Raw genomic sequence first — 19,092 nt, 5'->3', positions numbered from 1 at the left:
CCTACTCATGAACATTTTAAAAAGAATGAGTTAATGGATGTATCTGAAATTCAAGATCACCAAGTCGTGATTTTCCCGTATAAATATTTGAATCGCTTGCTCACCCCGATTTTTGAATATCTTTTTAATTTTAATAGAGACCGTCATGATCATGATAGAAGAAAAGTCGATATCTTAACTCATGAGTTTAGGAGTACCACTCGGGCTTTTTGATTCGCCATTGTGGTCCCAATGTTTGGAATATATTGCCCGAGTGTGTAAAAAATACGCCTAGTCTTCTGGCCTTCAAGTCACGGGCAAAGAAGTGTCTTTTATCTCGTTAGTTATTTTGATGTGAAGCCCGCTCCAGGTTGTCATTCTATTCAAAGCATATCCCTGATTTATTTTGCTGTTAATTTTGTTTTGTTTTCTGTCTACTTCTTGTCTTTTCCTCTTTCTCTTCTTTCCGTTCTTCCGCCATCAATTGAGGTTCTTTTGTGTTAAATAGCGTGATGTGAATGTAGTTTTAATTAGCTGAGGGTGATATGCTCGCTTGCCCTTTCAAGCTTATTGCCTCTCTTGGCAAGCGAATGGCAAATAGTGTTAATAAATGTATATCTCTAAAAAAAAGGAAAATTACACAAGTCCCTGCAATTCAGTCTTTTAATTACTTTTGTTGTTGTTGTTGTTGTTGACACGACTATTCATAACTGAGATTGTGATTTCTTACAAATAACAACAAATACAGTAATAGGGAATTAATCTAAGATTGTGAATTTTGTTAACCTTAAATGAATATTTCAGCTCTATATCCAAGGGGTATCCTCAGCAAAGTACATAAAAAAAATATAAATAAAAAAATATAATATATAATATAAATATATATAAAAATATATATATAAAAATATAAATATAATATAAAAATATAAAAAAAAAATATAACAAGTTGTGGTCGCTAAAAAGTTTAAACAAAAACATTTTCAAAATTATTATCAGATGATTATCCTTTTTTATCAAATATTATCAGTTATTATCAGATAGTATCAGATATTATCAGTCATTATCAACAGAATTATGTATCAGTTGTTGCTAACTCTACTGATGAATCTAAAAGAATATTTTTGTCTGATAGATCATTAATGAAAAAAAACTCAGATCTGCAATAAAATTGTCCTTTGTTATTTCCAGAGTTGCAAACTGTTGAACAAACTGAGTGTGATGATTGTCATGACGCTCTTCGTTGCGGTGGAAACGAGTCTTCAGAAAATTGCACCAAATCTTCCAATTTGTGAAGGTAGTATTCTTTTTTTTGAAAATTCATTTTTTCAAGGAAATTCATCAAAAGAAATTATACTCCTATGTTTGAAGACCTTTATCTTGCTGGTTCTTTGACATCGCTCCCAATTCAGATTTCTGATTGTGAAGTGGTATATCTCATAATTTCAAGTTGAAAAACTTGTTTCCAGAAAAAAGTTAAATCTTTGGTAACAAATCAAGGCTCAGTCCAAAATTCTCATCTTTAACTAAGACGTATCTAACTTGTTGGACTTAGTTTTTCTTAAAGACAAGTTTCAAAGAAAATAATTTTAGACTCTAATGATGCTTCTTGCCTAATTTTGAGATAGACGAAAAAAAAATAATGGGAAAGAGAGCTTAGAAGCCTAAAAAATTAACCAGATAAAAAAGAAAAAAAATAATACTTAAAATTACTTAATATTATATATAATTCATCTACTGCTACGGACTTGACACAGCGTTAAGCTACCCGAAACAGACGCCTTTTCTTAATTCCACTCTTGTATTGGCTTCTGATTTTATGGTGCTTGAACGCCTTCAAAGACTTTGAGGCAAATTAAAGATTTAATTAAAAATCGTCTTTTAGAAACAAATTCAGCCTATTCATATTGCCATTAATAATTGAATACTATCGTTAAGATCTTAAGAGGAACAGCAAAAATGACTAAATTTTTGTCACGTTTTTAGCAACTACGCCAAGAAAGACTAATATTAAGCCCCTCCTCCATTGAAAGTGTGTTTTTAGTTTACTATCTACATCAAACTAAAAGAATAGCCAAAGTATCTAAAGGAGTTGAATCAAGGAACTGCATCCAGCTTTTCCCTTTTCTTCAAAAGTTTTTATTCGTGTTTGATGAGAACGCTTGACCTGGCACCAAATATAACCTCTGCAACTCTAAAATTTGCATCCTCGTTCTTGAAACTTTCTTAGTTTCGTACCGGTCTGATCTAAAGGGGTTTACCTACTTGTCCTACCACAATTTGCCTACCAACTCACAGTTAATCTAGCAGAGCTCTTCTAGAAATACTAGCTTTAACCATCTGAAGAGACTGCCTGACCTATCGTAATTGCTCTTCATGATCCATATTGTAGAGGTGATTGAACCTTGTCGGTCACACAGAATCATGTTTTGTAGGTTTGCCATAATTTGTGCTTAAAATTACACGCTTACATAATTTCTTTAAGAAAAAACGACTAACTTACATGAGCATTGACAGAGAGGAAACAAAATAGGCAATCCCCTGTACTCTAGGAAGCAAGCATATAAGTATGTTATACAATACTAAATTTAGCTTCATAAGTATCAAAAGAGGGAAGTTAAAAATGATCTTACTTAACTGCTTTAAAAACAAAGGCCTTGAAAGTATGTGTCCCCTGTCACTTAGAATATCTTTCTATATTTGGCTGACCCCGTTTGCGACCTATCTTCTATGATTTTTTTTCTTATCTCAAACAGAGATAAAAATTTATAATTTTTTCACCCATAATTGTCAAATTCATCAAGTTGTCTTAAAAGACTGTAACACAACAGTAATTTGTACTAAACGCTATGTAAAACTGGATTTTTCACTAGCTTATATAGACTATACTACTTTTTGACAAAGGAATACTAAGAAGTTGCAGATTTTGCATAAAACTGTTTACTTTAGGTTTACTGTATGATACTGCTGTATGATACCGTTTAGTGTAAAATACTAGGATTTCACCAATTTTTGGCAAATGAAGATTCTATTTTCTGCTTTTCTAGCACTTTTGCTATCATATTTGTCCTTTCGTTCTTTAGTCCTTGATTGACCATTCAGGGAGCATCTTCTATGACATTCGGTAGATAGATTTTAAGGACGCAGAGGACTAGCTAATCGATTCTACACCAGATGGCAGAGCTCAAAAGTTATGCCAACACACAAAGCATAGGCTTGGAAGTCTTTCTTGTACCTGAATTTGACTTGAACCAGACTTTATTGAACAGAAATGCTGGATACAAATTTTATGTTGAGGAGGAGACGGAGAGGCAACTAGTTTTGTCTTCTTTCACCAGTCTCTTATCAGTTTTAAAAATTGCTATGGCGAGATTGGGGACTTTAGCAAACGCTGAACTACTATTCGGTCGTGAGTCTTGGCCACTCAAGACAGAGGAGACAAGAAGCGTTTAATCACGGCTGCCATCGTTATGGGTTCCCAACTAATAGGTTGTTTATAATTCTAAATTGTAGCTGACATAGTAACGAGTCTGAAGAGCTCTTCTTTTTTGATCGAGAGACCTCACATCAGGCTCCTTGGCTACACATAACGCCTGTCCAAAAGTATTATATATCAAGAAGCTCTCATTAGCGATCCAGTGCCCTCTTAAAGATGACAACCAAGAAGACAGAAAATAAAGCACTGTCAAAAATCAAAAGAGGACCTAGAACCATGGATTTGTTTTCAATGACTCGTTTAAGGATGGGACAGAAGAAAGATGAAGATCACAGGGGAGCTGCATCTGATAAATTGAAGTGTTACTCAGGTGTGGTTCCAAAGTCTGTCGGTGCCAGGAAGGACAGTTCATCGTCTGGCTCCCGCTAAAAGTAAAAGTAAATTAATGCTTCTGATCCATGTTTACCTTCATTTGATCAAACAGCTGAAACGTTGATTCGACGACCTCTGTGCCAGCAACGGCCATGGAGAATCCATCCTTCTATTATAGCTGGGTATATACACATACAGGGTCTTCATGTATGGGGGGGATGCCTCGCCCCCCCCCCCCCAATTTTTTGTGCGCTTGGTAAAAATATGAGTTGGCAAATCGAGAAGCGAGCCGCCACAAATTTTCTGATTCCATAAAAACGTTTTGGTTTGGTTAAATAAAGACCTTGGAAATACTGATATCTCATCTACAAAGATGTTGAGCTTCGTCTGTAAACGTAGCAGTTTTAGTGACTCCTATCATGATTTTATAGACAGTGCCATAATTTTCCATTTAATTAAATGAAGAGCATGAAAATAGTAACCTGACACATCAAATCTCTATATCGGTCGTTGGTTTCAGCGGTTTTACTGGATTGTGCACTGATTTTACGTACCATATTCAGAACGGATATTAGACTAAATACTGATAAAAAAAAAATCAGCAAAAATCACCAGCCAGTTGGTAAAATTCTTTGCCCCCTCCCCAAATATTTGGCTACTAACGACCCTTTTCACATATAATAAAAATAACCACAATATTAACAACTTATTTAACACTCTAAACATACCAAATGCAAAAAGAGTAGTGCAAAAATAGAGAAAAAAATTATAAAAAATTATTGTGTAAAACAGATTCATGTTGTAAATTTTTAACATATTCATGGACTATTTTCTTATTAAACTTCTATTTTTAGCTGTGTTCCACTTTGAAATTTTATTTATGCCTTTTTTAGACCCATAAGTCTATTGACAATTTCATTTGCTGATTTGGTTTTATTTTACAGGAAGCAAAAATTATGGTAAATTTGATCATCAAAACAGAATGAAAAAGGATTTTTGGATCGCTCAATTTAAGAAGAGAGTCATCTACTATCTCAATCATTTCAAAAGAACTTCAGTTTTCTTAGAGATAACAGTTTGATATATAAAATGTGAAGTGCTTTGGATATCCACAATTTGGGACTTTTTGGGTGCTTTTCAAGCATTTAAAGTTTGTCTGTGTGTTTGTATTTATGTTTTTACCTCATTAAATTAAATCAAAATGACTTACTATTTTCAGCCCTTCAGTGTGCCACTGCATTAATACCTAATTTAAATGTATTTGATCTTCTATTTGATTATTTTAGTTAGACTGTAAATAGAATTACCAGTCAAATGTATTTCATTATTCAGGAAGTTAAAAGTGAAGGGGAGCTCTCTCTATTCTTTTGCAAATGTTTTGCATGATAATAAATTAGTGACTTCAGAACACTAAATTAGTGTTCCAAAATATGGAACAGTAATCTTATTGGAAATTGTACAGCGATCCTAAGGATGTAGACTCTTTGTTTGAACTTTGCTAGGTCTTGTCGCTTTCCATCTCCTAGCCAATTGTAGTAGCAATATAATAATAGTAATAGTAGCCTAATATAATAACAGCAATATAATTGATGAAAATGTAGTAATCAATGATGTCATCAGTTGATGACATCAAGTCATCAATGTAGTAATCAGTCATTGAATGACAATGTAGTTATGACAAATAAGAAGAGTGCTAAGTCAATCTTCTGGGTAAATTTGACTGTGGTTGACCAAATATCAAAAGAATTTAGAATGAACTAAAATTTGCCCATTCCTTCTACTTGAAGTTAACATACTTCACCTTAATTGACTTTTCTGTTGAAATAAGAAATGGAGGGAACTCATTCTTAGTAAAAACCAACAAAGTAAGTTTTAAACCAACAATAGCTGAAGTTTCTTCCTCTGTCAAATAAAATTTCTATAAGTGTTTCCTCAAATAAAAATAAAAACTTTCGACTAATCTCGTCAGTATTATTTATTCCTCTCCATTCAAGGTAGCATTCTTTAAAACAACCCCTTGAGAATTGTCCTCTATGCTGCCCATGCCATTGCTCACATTCAATTAATTTATGTTAAGTGCAAGTTTGATAGGAAAGTTAACGAAAAGCCGACTCACATGCAAAATCTTCAATTTTGACTAGCTGAAATGAACAATGAAATAAGCAGTTAGGTTGAAATGATGGCCAGAAAAGAGTAAAAAAAAGTCTTTTCCCTTTACATTTCCCATGGAAGGGTGGTCATAGAAACTTGCGAGAAGGGCCATTTTATTTGAACTTCAATGTTCTAATGGCCTTCCTCAGGGTAAAAATTGAATTGAATGCAACTGATCCTACACACAAGCTCTTTCCTCGTAGTTCCAATGGTAACGGAATCAATTCCTATTGTCATTTTGTTCAGAAGCTTCGAAGGGTCTAATAACTACACCTTATGCGTTTTGATCTCGCAAACTGGTGAAATTAAAAATGCTTGTTTCTATTAAAAGGATATTTTAAGTGGCGGATGCAAGATTTCCTTCAGTGGTGGATCCATGTGGGGATACGCCCCCCCCCCCTAACATAGTGACGAATTAGGGTATGGGACCGTTTGTTATGGTTGGGGTTGGGATATTTTTTTTTTTTGCTGGTTTATTTGTTGAGTTTTTAATAAGTTTTCAATTGTTAAGTTGCAGAAATGCAAAGGCGAAAAATTATGTAGAAGATATTAAGAAAAGAATTAAAGATGGTGAACAGCTTTTTAGTTTTTCATTGCGGGGTAGTTCTTATAACGTTCTGTTTTCTTATTAGTATTTTTATACCATTTTAATTTGAACAAATTTATTAGAGCTTTAACCCTCACCAGATTTTAGATTAAATTTATCACCATTTCCACTACCTACCTATGACGCATAATTCTAGATGTTCCTTTTAAATTGCTGGTATCTCTTTGTTCGCAAGTTTATCGAAGCAACCTATTATGCCCCCCCCCAGGCTAAAGAAAATCTTGGATCTGCCTCTGAACTGGGAAATGCTTCCAATTAATGGGAGAAGATTTGTAACCGGAGAGACATACCTGAACGCCAATGGGACCAGTACAGTGCGCATTAGAGGGGCCTTTTCCCTCCTTCACGTTCATTTTTACTCCTCCCTCAAATTTGATTATGGATCCCAGGGAATGAGGTATCCTTGCTCCGCACTGCGTTTTTAAATGGCGATAACACCCTACATATATGTAGATGCCCCCTTATCGGTCACCTGGGGACATGCTGATTGGCATTGGAAAAGCTTCTACCGAGCAAATCAGTATGTGCTCACGTTTTCCCTTACTTAATCTATATGATATGCTTCAGAGATCAGCTATTGATCTCTTGACTCTTTTCTGAGTATCATTAGGTAAACGAGAGAATAAGCATTTAAATTTCGGGGAATTGTAAGAAAGCTAGAGAAAGGGCTAAATTTTTTTTGGAGGAGCGAGGTTGAAAAAAAAGCAAAGTTTTTTTTAATATACAGAGGATTATAAGATTATTGAGCAAGGGCATAAATTTTCTTGTTTTCTAGGGGATTCAATACCATGACGAATCAGCCTATCTCGTCCATTATAAACTGTTTTAGTTTGTGTGGCCAAATTATTTACACCTGATTCTTTACTTCAACTTGATTTTTTGTCTAGCCATAACTTGTAGAGCTCGGATAAGTAATCGTAATAACCGATAGAAAACTAAAGCTCATATCTACTTTTTCTGAAATCTAAGAAAGATCTTGTAAATGTTTTGTGCCAAAGATAGAGAGATTTAGTTTTAAGGGAACTACAATCATTAAGGAGTGTTTTTTTTTTAACGGAAGAGTTTTTTCTTAATTCATAATACATTTGTCCCTACAATGTTACAGCATGCCTGCTAGAAAAGTTCCAAAATTAGCCTAAAAACAAATTTCATTTGACCAATCTGACAGCTTTGCAAATTTTCTGTGGTGCAACCCGCTTTGATTAAGAACTTTGCCGACACAATTCTATTGTCTTTTCAATCAATTTTCACAATCAAATCTCAAATTCTCAATAGGTGTCAATGATAAATAATCCCTTGCAAGATTTTGCTAGTGGGCCCTTTGCTTTTGAGATAGTTTTGACGGTACGGCTTACAAAATGATTTTTGATGTATCGAATCCTTTTGGGTTGTGATCCTTATTGTGCATCGAGCATCCATCTGATTACTAGATATCTATAACTTTAGCATCCTAGTCTCATTAAGACCTTGATAATAAATGCGTTATCTAGAGCGTTTAATGTTTCTCGTAAGCAAAGTTTGACTCTTTGCCACAATTCTACTTTTTAAAACAATTAAAAGCTTTAGCGTAAAGAGCGAGGGATTACGGAGGGGACAACTCATTTCATATACGGAGTAGTTTCTGTTCGTTTTAATGTCGCTCCTTACTTTCAGCTAAAAAAATTAGTTTTTTTTTATTTAATCATATAAAAGAATGAGAACGCTCTTTGAAAATTGAGATACTCAGACCTTGTTCAAAGCTCCTTTATTGGTCATATACCAAGCAGCTCCTTAAGATTTTAGTATTTGTATCAAGCCTTGCAGTTCATAGATAAGGCTTTCTTTTGCTTCCTTCCAGACTAATTAGATCAGACTAGCTTAGATCAAGATAGTACAGGTCATCGCAATGACAGTTGTCAATCAAGGATCCCAAACGTGATTACAATCAGACTCAGGTCAAACAAAACCAGATCGTTCTTGAACCTGCCTTGAAGAGGAGGTGAGAAGAGGTTTAAAGGAAGTGGAAAGCCAAGAAAAGGACAGAAGCTCTTAATAATCTTAGATATCGGACGAGCCAATATATTTCGTAGTGCAATGCGTTGCCACTAGTAGAAGTATCATTAGTAGGAGCTCTATTGTCATAGGCTAAGCAAATATCCTATTTTTAAGATTTCCTCTTGAAATTTTGTCTTTTATATGCAAAGATTTGCTTAATGCTCATTGACTCTTATTCAGGAAATTGGGGGCTGTATAGCCTATTTATTAAAATGTTTTAGATGATTTTTTGCTCGTATTTTTTTTTCAATTGATGTATCCCTACTTGATAAAACTTAAAATTGCAGTATTTCTCGTATCTCTTGAATTGTAATCATTTTTATTCTTTTATAATTTGCTTCTCTAGCAAAGTCTGTTCTTATTGTTCTCTTTGTTGCCGTTGCGCAACGGTGATCCTATCCAAAAATAAAAAACTAAATTTTCCAGTCTAGAGTCAGATGCTAGGAATTATCTCTTCCGGAAAACTCCCAAGTAAAATCTTCCAAAATGTAAATTTGTTCCACCTATATTCCTACCTACATTACAAATTGTGGATGAAACTTATGGTGTAGAATATAACACAATGTTGGCGAAGACTAATAAGCATGATTACTTCCCGTGGACGTCGTTTGGTATTGACTAGAGGTGTCATTATTCGAAATATTTGGAGGGGGCAAATGGATTTCACCAACTGGCTTGTCATTTTCAAAGACTAATTTGGGTGATATTCCTGTTAAATTTATTTCCCTTTACGAACTGAGAATGATCTTCTTTTATAAATTTTACGTTACGTGTTTCAATCCGCCCATTTTTTTTAGTAAATATTTTACTCTTTGTGCGACTATTTTAACGACTAGAACGTTTCATCCGACTGGCTGTAAGCCCTTGGGTGGGGGGGGGGTTCCCCTCCCCTACACGTTACAACCCTGCCAACGAAAAAAATATATAATACCAGCCAGCTGCTTGCGATCGAAAACTTTTTTCCAAAAAGCAAACGAAAGTTTAAATAAAGAAAGTTAGGGACCCGCAATGTATCGTTGTTTGATGCTCCTAAATCAACTAGCTTTATTCGAATTTTTAAGCAATATCAACTTGGTCCTTCATGAGATAATGGTGTGGTTTGGAATTCCATATTCTTGTAGACAAGATCTTGACACCTACAGAACTGAGAGCCACAATATTTCGTTGTCTGACATTTTAAATCGATTGGCTTTCTTAACTACCAATTGTAATGCTTAATTTAAGGAGTTGTGTCGAAATTAGATTGACTTTCTTAGAATTTGTAATCAATAGCAACTTGGTCCTACAAGAGGTAATAGTTTGGTCTGAAGTAATGACAGAAAACGTTTCTTTTTCCTTTTGGAAATATTTGTTTTTAAATTTTTGTTCACTTTAAAACTGCTACAATTATAAAAGTGCTCCAGAAATTTTAATTTCTGTTCAATTTGGTGAATGTTCACTTTTTTTGCAGATGCTTTTTCACTTGTTTTTAATTCAAATGTGCAAATATTGTTTTTGTGACTGTTACAGAATTTAGTTCAAAACTTCCTTCTTTATATTTTCTCTCCATGCCTCGAACAAAAACTGGTCAAAGAGAAGAGAATTTCAAAAAACTGGAGAATTGATTCAAAAGAAATTTATTAACCGTTTGTACGAATTAAATACTGAGAACGTTCGATTAGCAATCACCATCAACAAAGCTCAAGGGCAATCATTAGAATCATGAGGTATAGATCTGAATACGGATTGTTTTTCCCATGGACAATTATATGTTGCATGTTCAAGATTCGGTAAACCTGACAATCTATTAACTAAAAAAGAAAAAAAAACTAAAAAAGGAAAAAACTGAAAAATAAAGGAGAAAAAGAAAACTTAAAAAAAAAACTAAAAATAAAAAAATACTAAAAAAAAGGTAAAAACTACAAAAAAACTAAAAAGAAAATAAACTGAAACAGCTAAAAAAAGGTAAAAACCAAAAAAAAGTTAAAAAGAAAAAAAGGAAAAAAAAAATTTATTTCATCATATACCAATTCAAAAATGAATGTACATACAGACCGGGACACCGGGACGCAAATGACGACCGGGACACAGGGAATATAAATGACGACCGGGACACTCAAAGAGAAATTACAGACTGGGACACCGGGACACAAATGACGACCCAGGGAATAGAAATGACCGGGACACAGGGACACAACTACAACGGGGACGCCGGGGGGTATGGGGGGACATATAAATGACGACGGGGACACAAAGAATGTTCGATTAGCAATCACCATCAACAAAGCTCAAGGGCAATCATTAGAATAATGAGATATAGATCTGAATACGGATTGTTTTTCCCATGGACAATTATATGTTGCATGTTCAAGATTCGGTAAACCTGACAATCTATTAACTAAAAAAGAAAAAAAAACTAAAAAAGGAAAAAACTGACAAATAAAGGAGAAAAAGAAAACTAAAAAAAAAACTAAAAATAAAAAAAAATACTACAAAAAAGGTAAAAACTACAAAAAAACAAAAAGAAAATAAACTAAAACAGCTAAAAAATGGTAAAAACTAAAAAAAAAGTTAAAAAGAAAAAAAGGAAAAAAACTAAAAATTTATTTCATCATATACCAATTCAAAAATGAATGTACATACAGACCAGGACACCGGGACGCAAATGACGACCAGGACACAGGGAATATAAATGACGACCGGGACACTCAAAGAGAAATTACAGACTGGGACACCGGGACACAAATGACGACCCAGGGAATAGAAATGGCCGGGACACAGGGACACAACTACAACGGGGACGCCGGGGGGCACGGCGGGACATATAAATGACGACGGGGACACAGAGGATGTTCGATCAGCAATCACCATCAACAAAGCTCAAGGGCAATCATTAGAATAATGAGATATAGATCTGAATACGGATTGTTTTTCCCATGGACAATTATATGTTGCATGTTCAAGAGTCGGTAAACCTGACAATCTATTTATATGCACAGACAATCGGACAGCGAAGAATGTTGTATATTCGCAAGTTTTACGTAGTTAAAAACATATATATATATATATATATATATATATATATATATATATATATATATATATATATATATATATATATATATATATATAAATAAGCCTTGTTTTGCGTTGCTCTAGTGTTTCCTCCTGGTGTTCCATTTTTGGTGACATTGTATGATAATTATACACGCATTGCTTTTGTAATACAGCGACACGCCTTTTTTTTACTAGCTCTATCAGCCGCAAGCCTGGTTTCGCGTTGCGAACATGACGTCATTTATAGATTTTTATCTTTTTTTTAGTTTTTTCCTCCTTTTGTTTTTTTAGTTTTTTATTTTTTCACATTTTTTAATTTTTTAAGTTTTTTACCTAATTTTGGTTTTTGATTTTTCTTTTTTCAGTTTTTTTTCTTTTTTAGTTTTTTCATTTTTTTTGTTTTTCTTTTCCTTTAGTTTTTGACTTTTTGTCTTTTATTTTAGTTGTTCTTTTTAATTTGTTTTCTTTTTTAGTTTTTTTCGTTTTTAGTTTTTAGTTTCTTCTTTTTTTAGTTTTTTTTTCGTTTTTTTAGTTTTTTTTCTGTTTTTTCTCTTTTAGTCTTTTTAAAAAATGTTTTGTTTTTTATCCTTCTTTAGTTTTTGTCTTTTTGTCTTTTTAGTTTTCTTCATTTTAGTTTTTCCTTTTTGCTTTTTTTATTTTTTTAGTTTTTCCTTACTTTTAGTTTTTTTCTTTTTTGTTTTTTTTTCTTTTTTAGTTGGTTTCATTTTTTGTTTTTTAATTTTTTTCTAGTTTTTTTCCTTTTTTTTAGTTTTCCAAAGGAACACCCAAAATTGCTTACCACTCTGGATCAGCTCAAGGAGAGTATCGAGTTTATTATAGAAAATAGAAAAATGAAGAATATATTTTTATAATAACTCTCTGCTCCACAGATTTTTTTTCCAATTATGCTGGTTCTTTATTTAGCTAATATAGGAATTCGATTTTTTGTCTGCAGTAAGCGTTCCAAGCAAAAGCTTCAAGAACAAGTGCACAAAGAACGGACTACTTGTCGGATATGTGATGCATAGGTTTTTTTTGTGTTCTTAAAAGAAAGAGACGAGAAACATGTGAAAAAACACGTGAAACCGTAGAATAAAGTATGATTACAATGTAAGAAAACATACCTTTTTTCTTAATAAAACAGTCGCGCTTGTTTAGATGTTGTTGAGGAATATTTTTAATTTTTTTAAATAACGGAAAATCTAAGTATCTTTTTACCAACCTATGAGCAATTATTGGAAGAAGTATATTTAGTGCGAGAATTTTTATTTAAAAGGGTACAGGCAGCAACCACAATGGGCTTGGCACCTCATTTCAGTGATGGAGCATTTCAGTTTCTAAAGGGAGAATGTTCAGACTGTATTGAAAAGGAATATAGTGAAATTTCAGTTTTGGTACAAGTTAAATGAATTTGATTGAAAGGCTTTGCAAGTACTGCAACATGGGCCCGAAGATTTTAAAAAAAAAAATGTGCATATTGTAGGCGTAGGGACAACTAGAGTATCCGTTAATGCTAAGCAGGATCGGTGTAGATCATTAGGAATAACAAAAAAAGAAAGGAAAGATACAGCTAACCACTATTCGAAGTGTAATTGTCGTTGCAATTTTAGTAGTATAGAAGGAAAAGGCACTAAAAAAGGTAACCTGCAATTAGATAGAATTATCGACGAAATGATTATGGAGCAGGTATGGAAAGGAACATTTGGAGGGGAATCGTCAATCAAAAATATGTATCAGAATGAAATCGGTGAATCAGAAACTAAAGATAGTGTGGATTTGAATAGACTGGTTGATAACACTATAAATAATATGTAAAACTTTGTGTTTTGTCCAAAATAAAGTTTTAATGAATCTAATAATGTCTGATGTATCGAATAATCTTTATCATGTGGATCGAACAGAACGAATAACCTTGGAAAAAAATATATAACAATACTGATACTTAGAATAAAAGACGGGGACGTCTTTTCTGTATGGGGGGAGTATTGTAATAGGTAAAACTAAATTAATATAAACTATTATAGATTAAATATTAAAAAAGTATTCTTTTTCAAAAATCCAATTAAAACCCATTCGAAAATCTTTATCAAGTTTTAGCTGGTTCGGCACACGTCAGTCAACCGCAGAAAAGTGGCTGGCTGGAAAAATGTCGTTTTTTGGAAAGATATAAAAAGTTAAGTTTTTTAGCCTTAGCTCTCTTGGTTTTAAGTCTTTTGTATTCTAACTATAATGCAATCAGAACAATATAGCATAAGTCTTAAGTAAGTGTGGTTTATGTGTTTTAGGTTTTGTTAGGCGTTTTTATAAGTGTTATTGGTTGTCTCGTGCTTGCCCTGCATTTTCAGTTAATATAGTAGTTGAAAGAGAACCTTGGATTTCTCTAGTTTGATCTCGGCCAGGACCAGTGCATACTTGCCTAGGCATTCGGGCTCGACTGTGGTGTTGCTTGCAGCTGCTAGTACTGGGTGTTTCGAAATCGTTGGGCTCACCTTAACCAGCGTTAAGGACCCCCGAGAAAGATTAACTTCAGGCAGTTGACCGTTGGGCTAGTACAGTCTTCAGTTGCAGAGACCCGAGTGACCAAAAGCATTACAGATGCCCAGGAGTTTCTTGCGCGCAATAAGAACACGAGGCCGAGCATTATCAATAATAAAAACATTTGTATACCCACTGAACTCTTTCACTTTAAGTTTTTCCGCATTTCTCAAAATAAAAAATCGAATCTGTGTAATGTCCACTTTATTTTGAACAAACTTTTTCGAGCACTGAGAAACATTAAAAGACGGCAAATTTCCGTTATCAAAGTACAATCCATGCACCAACATATCTGAAATCAGAGACTCGGCATTCTTATTAGATATTTTATTTAGACCACAAAATAGTAAGTTGCATATTTTCTTGTAATTTTCTTCAACAAACAGTTGACTGACTAATAAATTAATTTCCTCGTTACATTTATTAATTATCTCTGATTGGCCAACAGCAATATTCTTCAAAACCAGAAGTTGTGATTTCACTGTTCCAAATTTAAGATTATTAAATTTGTTAATATTAAGTATTTAAGATTTTGATAAACAATCATTTGTATATGCATAGCTATCAAAATTCCGTTTCTTAGAATTTCGGTTACTGTTACCCCATGTCGTTGCTTACTTACATTTACTAAGTTGCCACGAACTGTTTGATTCAACTGTAATCACCTAACATAGTGATATCCATGCTTGGAAGCCCTTAGTTCTTATAGACTCCTTAAAAGATATTTTTAATATAATGGAAATCTAGGTGAAAGTTCCATTCAGTTTTTTATTCAGCTCCAAAAATATTCAGGTTAATACACCTACATAAACGCAAATCACTTTTCACAAGCAATGCGTTACGGATACCACCACCCTCCCGTTAGGGCTACCACTCACTCTCCCCTCCTCTTTGAATTTTATGCTGTTAGTGATGGTTAACTGAAAGAAGAGATTTTAATAAAGCTGTCTTGATAATATTAGAAGAAAATATTTTGGTTTTGGGGGGTTTTGTTTTGTGTATTTGTTCTTAAGGATTTAGAGTCTCAATCAAAACAAAAGGTATAATCTAAAAAAAAATGAGTGGCTGAAGAAAGTCCCTTTATATGATCTGAAGTTCGGGCATTCAAAAAAAAATCGGTACTTCTCCATTAAATGGAACACGCCCAAGAGGTGAAATTAGGTTAATCCTAATGAAATATACCAAAACAGGATGAAAAATTTTACAATTTTAAAATAAACTAATTTTTTTTTCTCAGTGGAGCATGAAAACAAAATGCAAAACGCATCGATAATCTGTTCATACATATTTTGTTACTTTTTATGAGTCGACATTTTGAAGGGAGGAATCAAACCAGTAGATCCCTCTCTCTTTATATATGGCCTTGGTAATTACTTATTCCTAGAAAGGAATAATTTAATTACAAAGGGATATGTATTGTTTGAAGAGATGTCAAAGAGATATCTTTCAAAGGGGCCGATATAAATGATTTCAATTGTCGTGTTGAAATTTTGAACACGGGATGGGTTGAAAAACGTCAACAGTTCTATTCGTTAACTAAATCTACTCTCCACAAAACATCAGACAATTTGAGTACTAAGCATTGCTATCTAGTCTTTTTCTTAAATTTTATTTTTGAATAGCGTGCCAAGAGACATAAAAAACACTAAAAACATAATAAGAGAAAAAAGTTAATTTGTTTTTGGGTTAGGGGAGTTTTTATGCTGTTCGTTAGACACGTCAAACCAGGTATTATTTTTAGTAGCACTATATTAGCAGTTATTTATTTATTTATTAATACCAAATACGGTAAACAAACTTGTCGCACTAAACATAACAAATAGAAATTATGACAATACTGACAACATAATACACACATATAAATCAATGAAAATAACAACTGCAACAAACACCGACAAATAATACTATAAATTATTTAAAAATGATTTACTTTGAAAATTTGTTTCTGCTAGTTTTGTTTTGAATCTGTTTATGTCATCTGTTAGAAATGTTTTAGGTGGAAGGTCATTCCATGGGTTCCACACCATGCTATAAAATGAATGTTGGCCTATTTTCCTTTTTGAAAGTGAGGGGTACAGTTTATGTGGGTGATAGCGGGTCCTGTTAGTGTCATTAAATGTGAAGAACTGTGATGTACTTATATTATCAATGCCTTTGATTATACGAAATGTGATAATAATGTCTGCCCTATCCCTTCGGAATTGAAGACTTGACAATCCTAGCCTGTGCAGTCTATTTTCATACGGCAAATGTTTCAAATAAGGTACAAGCTTAGTTGCTCTATGCTGTATTTTTTCAACCCTTGCTTTGTCATTTTTATTCAATGGATACCATACTGACGAATTGTATTCGAGTATAGGTCGAACTGTTGATTTATAAATGGCAATGAATGAACGGAAATTAAACTTAGGAACGGAGATTATGCATGAAGAACGGTTGAATATAGATCATTGAACTTCCTACGTGGTAAAACTGCCACGTAGAAAACTAGATATAGCAATGCAACCTGGATCTTCATATTTGTCTGTAGTCTCACCTATCCAAAGTAGCTAGGATGGTACAAACCAATCACTTAGCAGTCACAAAGGAGCACATTGTTAAACGATGCTCAACTTAGATAAAGTGTTTTCTATAAGTTTAATCGTGACTGTAAGAGACCTTACGATATCAAATAATACCTAGTTTGGAAACTGCCACATATGAAAAATTAAAACGATTTTGTCTCAAAGCCTTTAACTTGAAAAAGGACTCGAAATCATAAATTAAACAGACTAAATTATTCGGGTTATTACAGTTACTGGCACGTACGCAGGGGGGAGGGGCTTCGGGCCCCCCTCCGAAATTTTTCTAAATGTTTAATTTCCCCATGGTTTCTTCGGATTTCTGGCAGAAGTAGGACATTTTTTAAGAGTCTAGATACATGTATGAAGCTTTTTTGGGGGATTTTACAGCATGCAATTATCTGATCAAGTCACTGCCCAATTATTAACCCATTTTCTGTCTAACTTTTTACCCTCTTTGAAGTAATTAGCGATTGTACTGTTATTTTGTTTTCTAAAAAGAATTTGGTTTCCACAGTAAAATAGAATTATTCTTGATATTATGGCGATTTCAGGATAAAGTACAGCTTTTAATGGATCAATTTTGGAAACTATCATTTTTCATTAAAATTGACGTTTTTGCAATAGAAGAACTACCTCCACAGCACCCATATTGCACTAATAACCCTAAAATTTCCCTTTCAGTGGGATGTAATAGATTAATCACTGGTTCTAAATCGCTATGAACATAACCTGAGTCTAAAACGTACTTTTGAGGCATCAGTCTCCTTCCCCCATCCACTACAATACTACTGATTAAAGTTAATCTGTATTTTCCTATATACGTGCTTTTTGAATTTATTTAGTTACTATAAAAAAGTTCTACTTTATATCTGCTGTTTCGAAGGTTTTGCCCCCCCCCCCGAAAATATTCCTGCGTACGTACCTGTACAGCTACATAAACACAAATCACTTTTCACCAGCAATTCGTTAGGGCTACCACTCCCTCCCCCCCTCCTCTTTGGATTTTATGCTATTATTGATGGTTAATTGAAAGAGGAGATTTCATTAAAGCTGTCTTGATAATATTACAAGAAAATATTTTGGGTTGGGGAGTTGTGTTCTGTGCAATTATTTTTAAAGATTTAGAGTCTCAATTAAAACAAAAGGTATAATTAAAAAAAAAATGAGTGGGTGAAGATAACCCCTTTACATGACCTGATGTTCGGGCATTCAAATTAAAAAAAAATCGGTACTTCTCTATTAAACGGAACGCGCCCAAGAAGGGAAATTAGGTTAATCCTAATGAAATATACCAAAACATGATGATAATATGATACTTGAAAAACATAATTATAGAAACTGCGACAAAGGATTATGGAAAGCAGGTCGCAAAGAACGCATTATATTAAAAACCTAACTTAATCTAACCCCTAACCACCTCTAAAAATTAAATCTTTAATTAACAATCTAATTAAATGAGATAGGACCATAGTTAAAATAAACAAATCATAACCGATTCAAACCGATTTTTGTCAGATCTTATAACGAAGCGTAATGGAACGGAAACGCACTGAAAGCGTAAACGGAACGCACTGAAGCGTAACGCTTCAGTGCGTTCTGTTTAACAGAGAATTGCTGAAAAATCCATCTTTACTGTAACTGAAAATATAGTTTTTGCAAAATTAACACTGCTTCACTTGTATACCGATTGGCCCATAAACATTGATAGGCCATAAACATCGACATATAGGCCATAAACCGATAGGCCATAAACATCGACATATTTTTAATATTCGTGGAACTTCAAGTGGAATAACGGTTGAATGGATCAGGACAGCAATTATATATCAACCCAACTCAAATTTTGAGCTGCTTTTGACGTCCACCCTACTATCTGTAAGTTTCACCTGCGTCTCCTAAACCCTTCCCTGTAATATTAGCCTACTTATTTGCTATTTGCATAGCGATTTACACTTTTGCGAATCCAAACAATTTTTGATGTTTTTTTTTAGTAATTTTTTTGTACCAAAAACACTTCTGCAGCTTAAAAGTATTCTAGTTAAAAATTTTGAACATGCTTGTAGGTAGGAGGGGGGCTCTTGCCCAGCTGTGAAATGAAGAGATTGTTTACACTTATCGTCATGATTACCCCCCCCCTCTCCCTCTCGAAAAAAATGGATTATGTCTGTGGCTTGCGTTTTATTTGGGATCTGAGCCAGTTTTTCTTGTCCCCACAAAATTAATTCCTCCTCAATATGTCGGATTGTAAATCATCCAGTTTTTACTTGTATCTCTTCCATTGAGAACAGTGTTGAAATTGAGAAAAAGTGTTTAAAACACAAAATTCTACAAGTAAGTACTAGGTTCCTCTTGGGTGTTTAAAAGGTAGGATGGCGCATGAT

The 19,092-nt window shown here is 33.7% G+C and overlaps 1 protein-coding gene across 2 annotated transcripts in view; it reads left to right on the top strand.

The window, feature by feature from the left end:
* LOC136025368 (uncharacterized) overlaps window positions 1-4,996 on the top strand; it is a 172,776-nt gene extending 167,780 nt beyond the window's left edge. For both annotated transcript variants that reach the window (XM_065701329.1, XM_065701330.1), the window contains exons 50-51: window positions 1,168-1,273; window positions 4,729-4,996. In XM_065701329.1, the coding sequence (XP_065557401.1) occupies window positions 1,168-1,271 (104 nt within the window). In that variant the 3' untranslated portion in view covers window positions 1,272-1,273; window positions 4,729-4,996. The remainder of the gene's footprint in view (window positions 1-1,167; window positions 1,274-4,728) is intronic.
* Window positions 4,997-19,092: the final 14,096 nt, after the last annotated feature.

The sequence above is a fragment of the Artemia franciscana genome, chromosome 3 (genome assembly GCF_032884065.1).
Source record: "Artemia franciscana chromosome 3, ASM3288406v1, whole genome shotgun sequence".
Taxonomy (NCBI): Eukaryota; Metazoa; Arthropoda; class Branchiopoda; order Anostraca; family Artemiidae; genus Artemia; species Artemia franciscana.
This window is presented reverse-complemented; position numbering and strand designations above follow the sequence as displayed.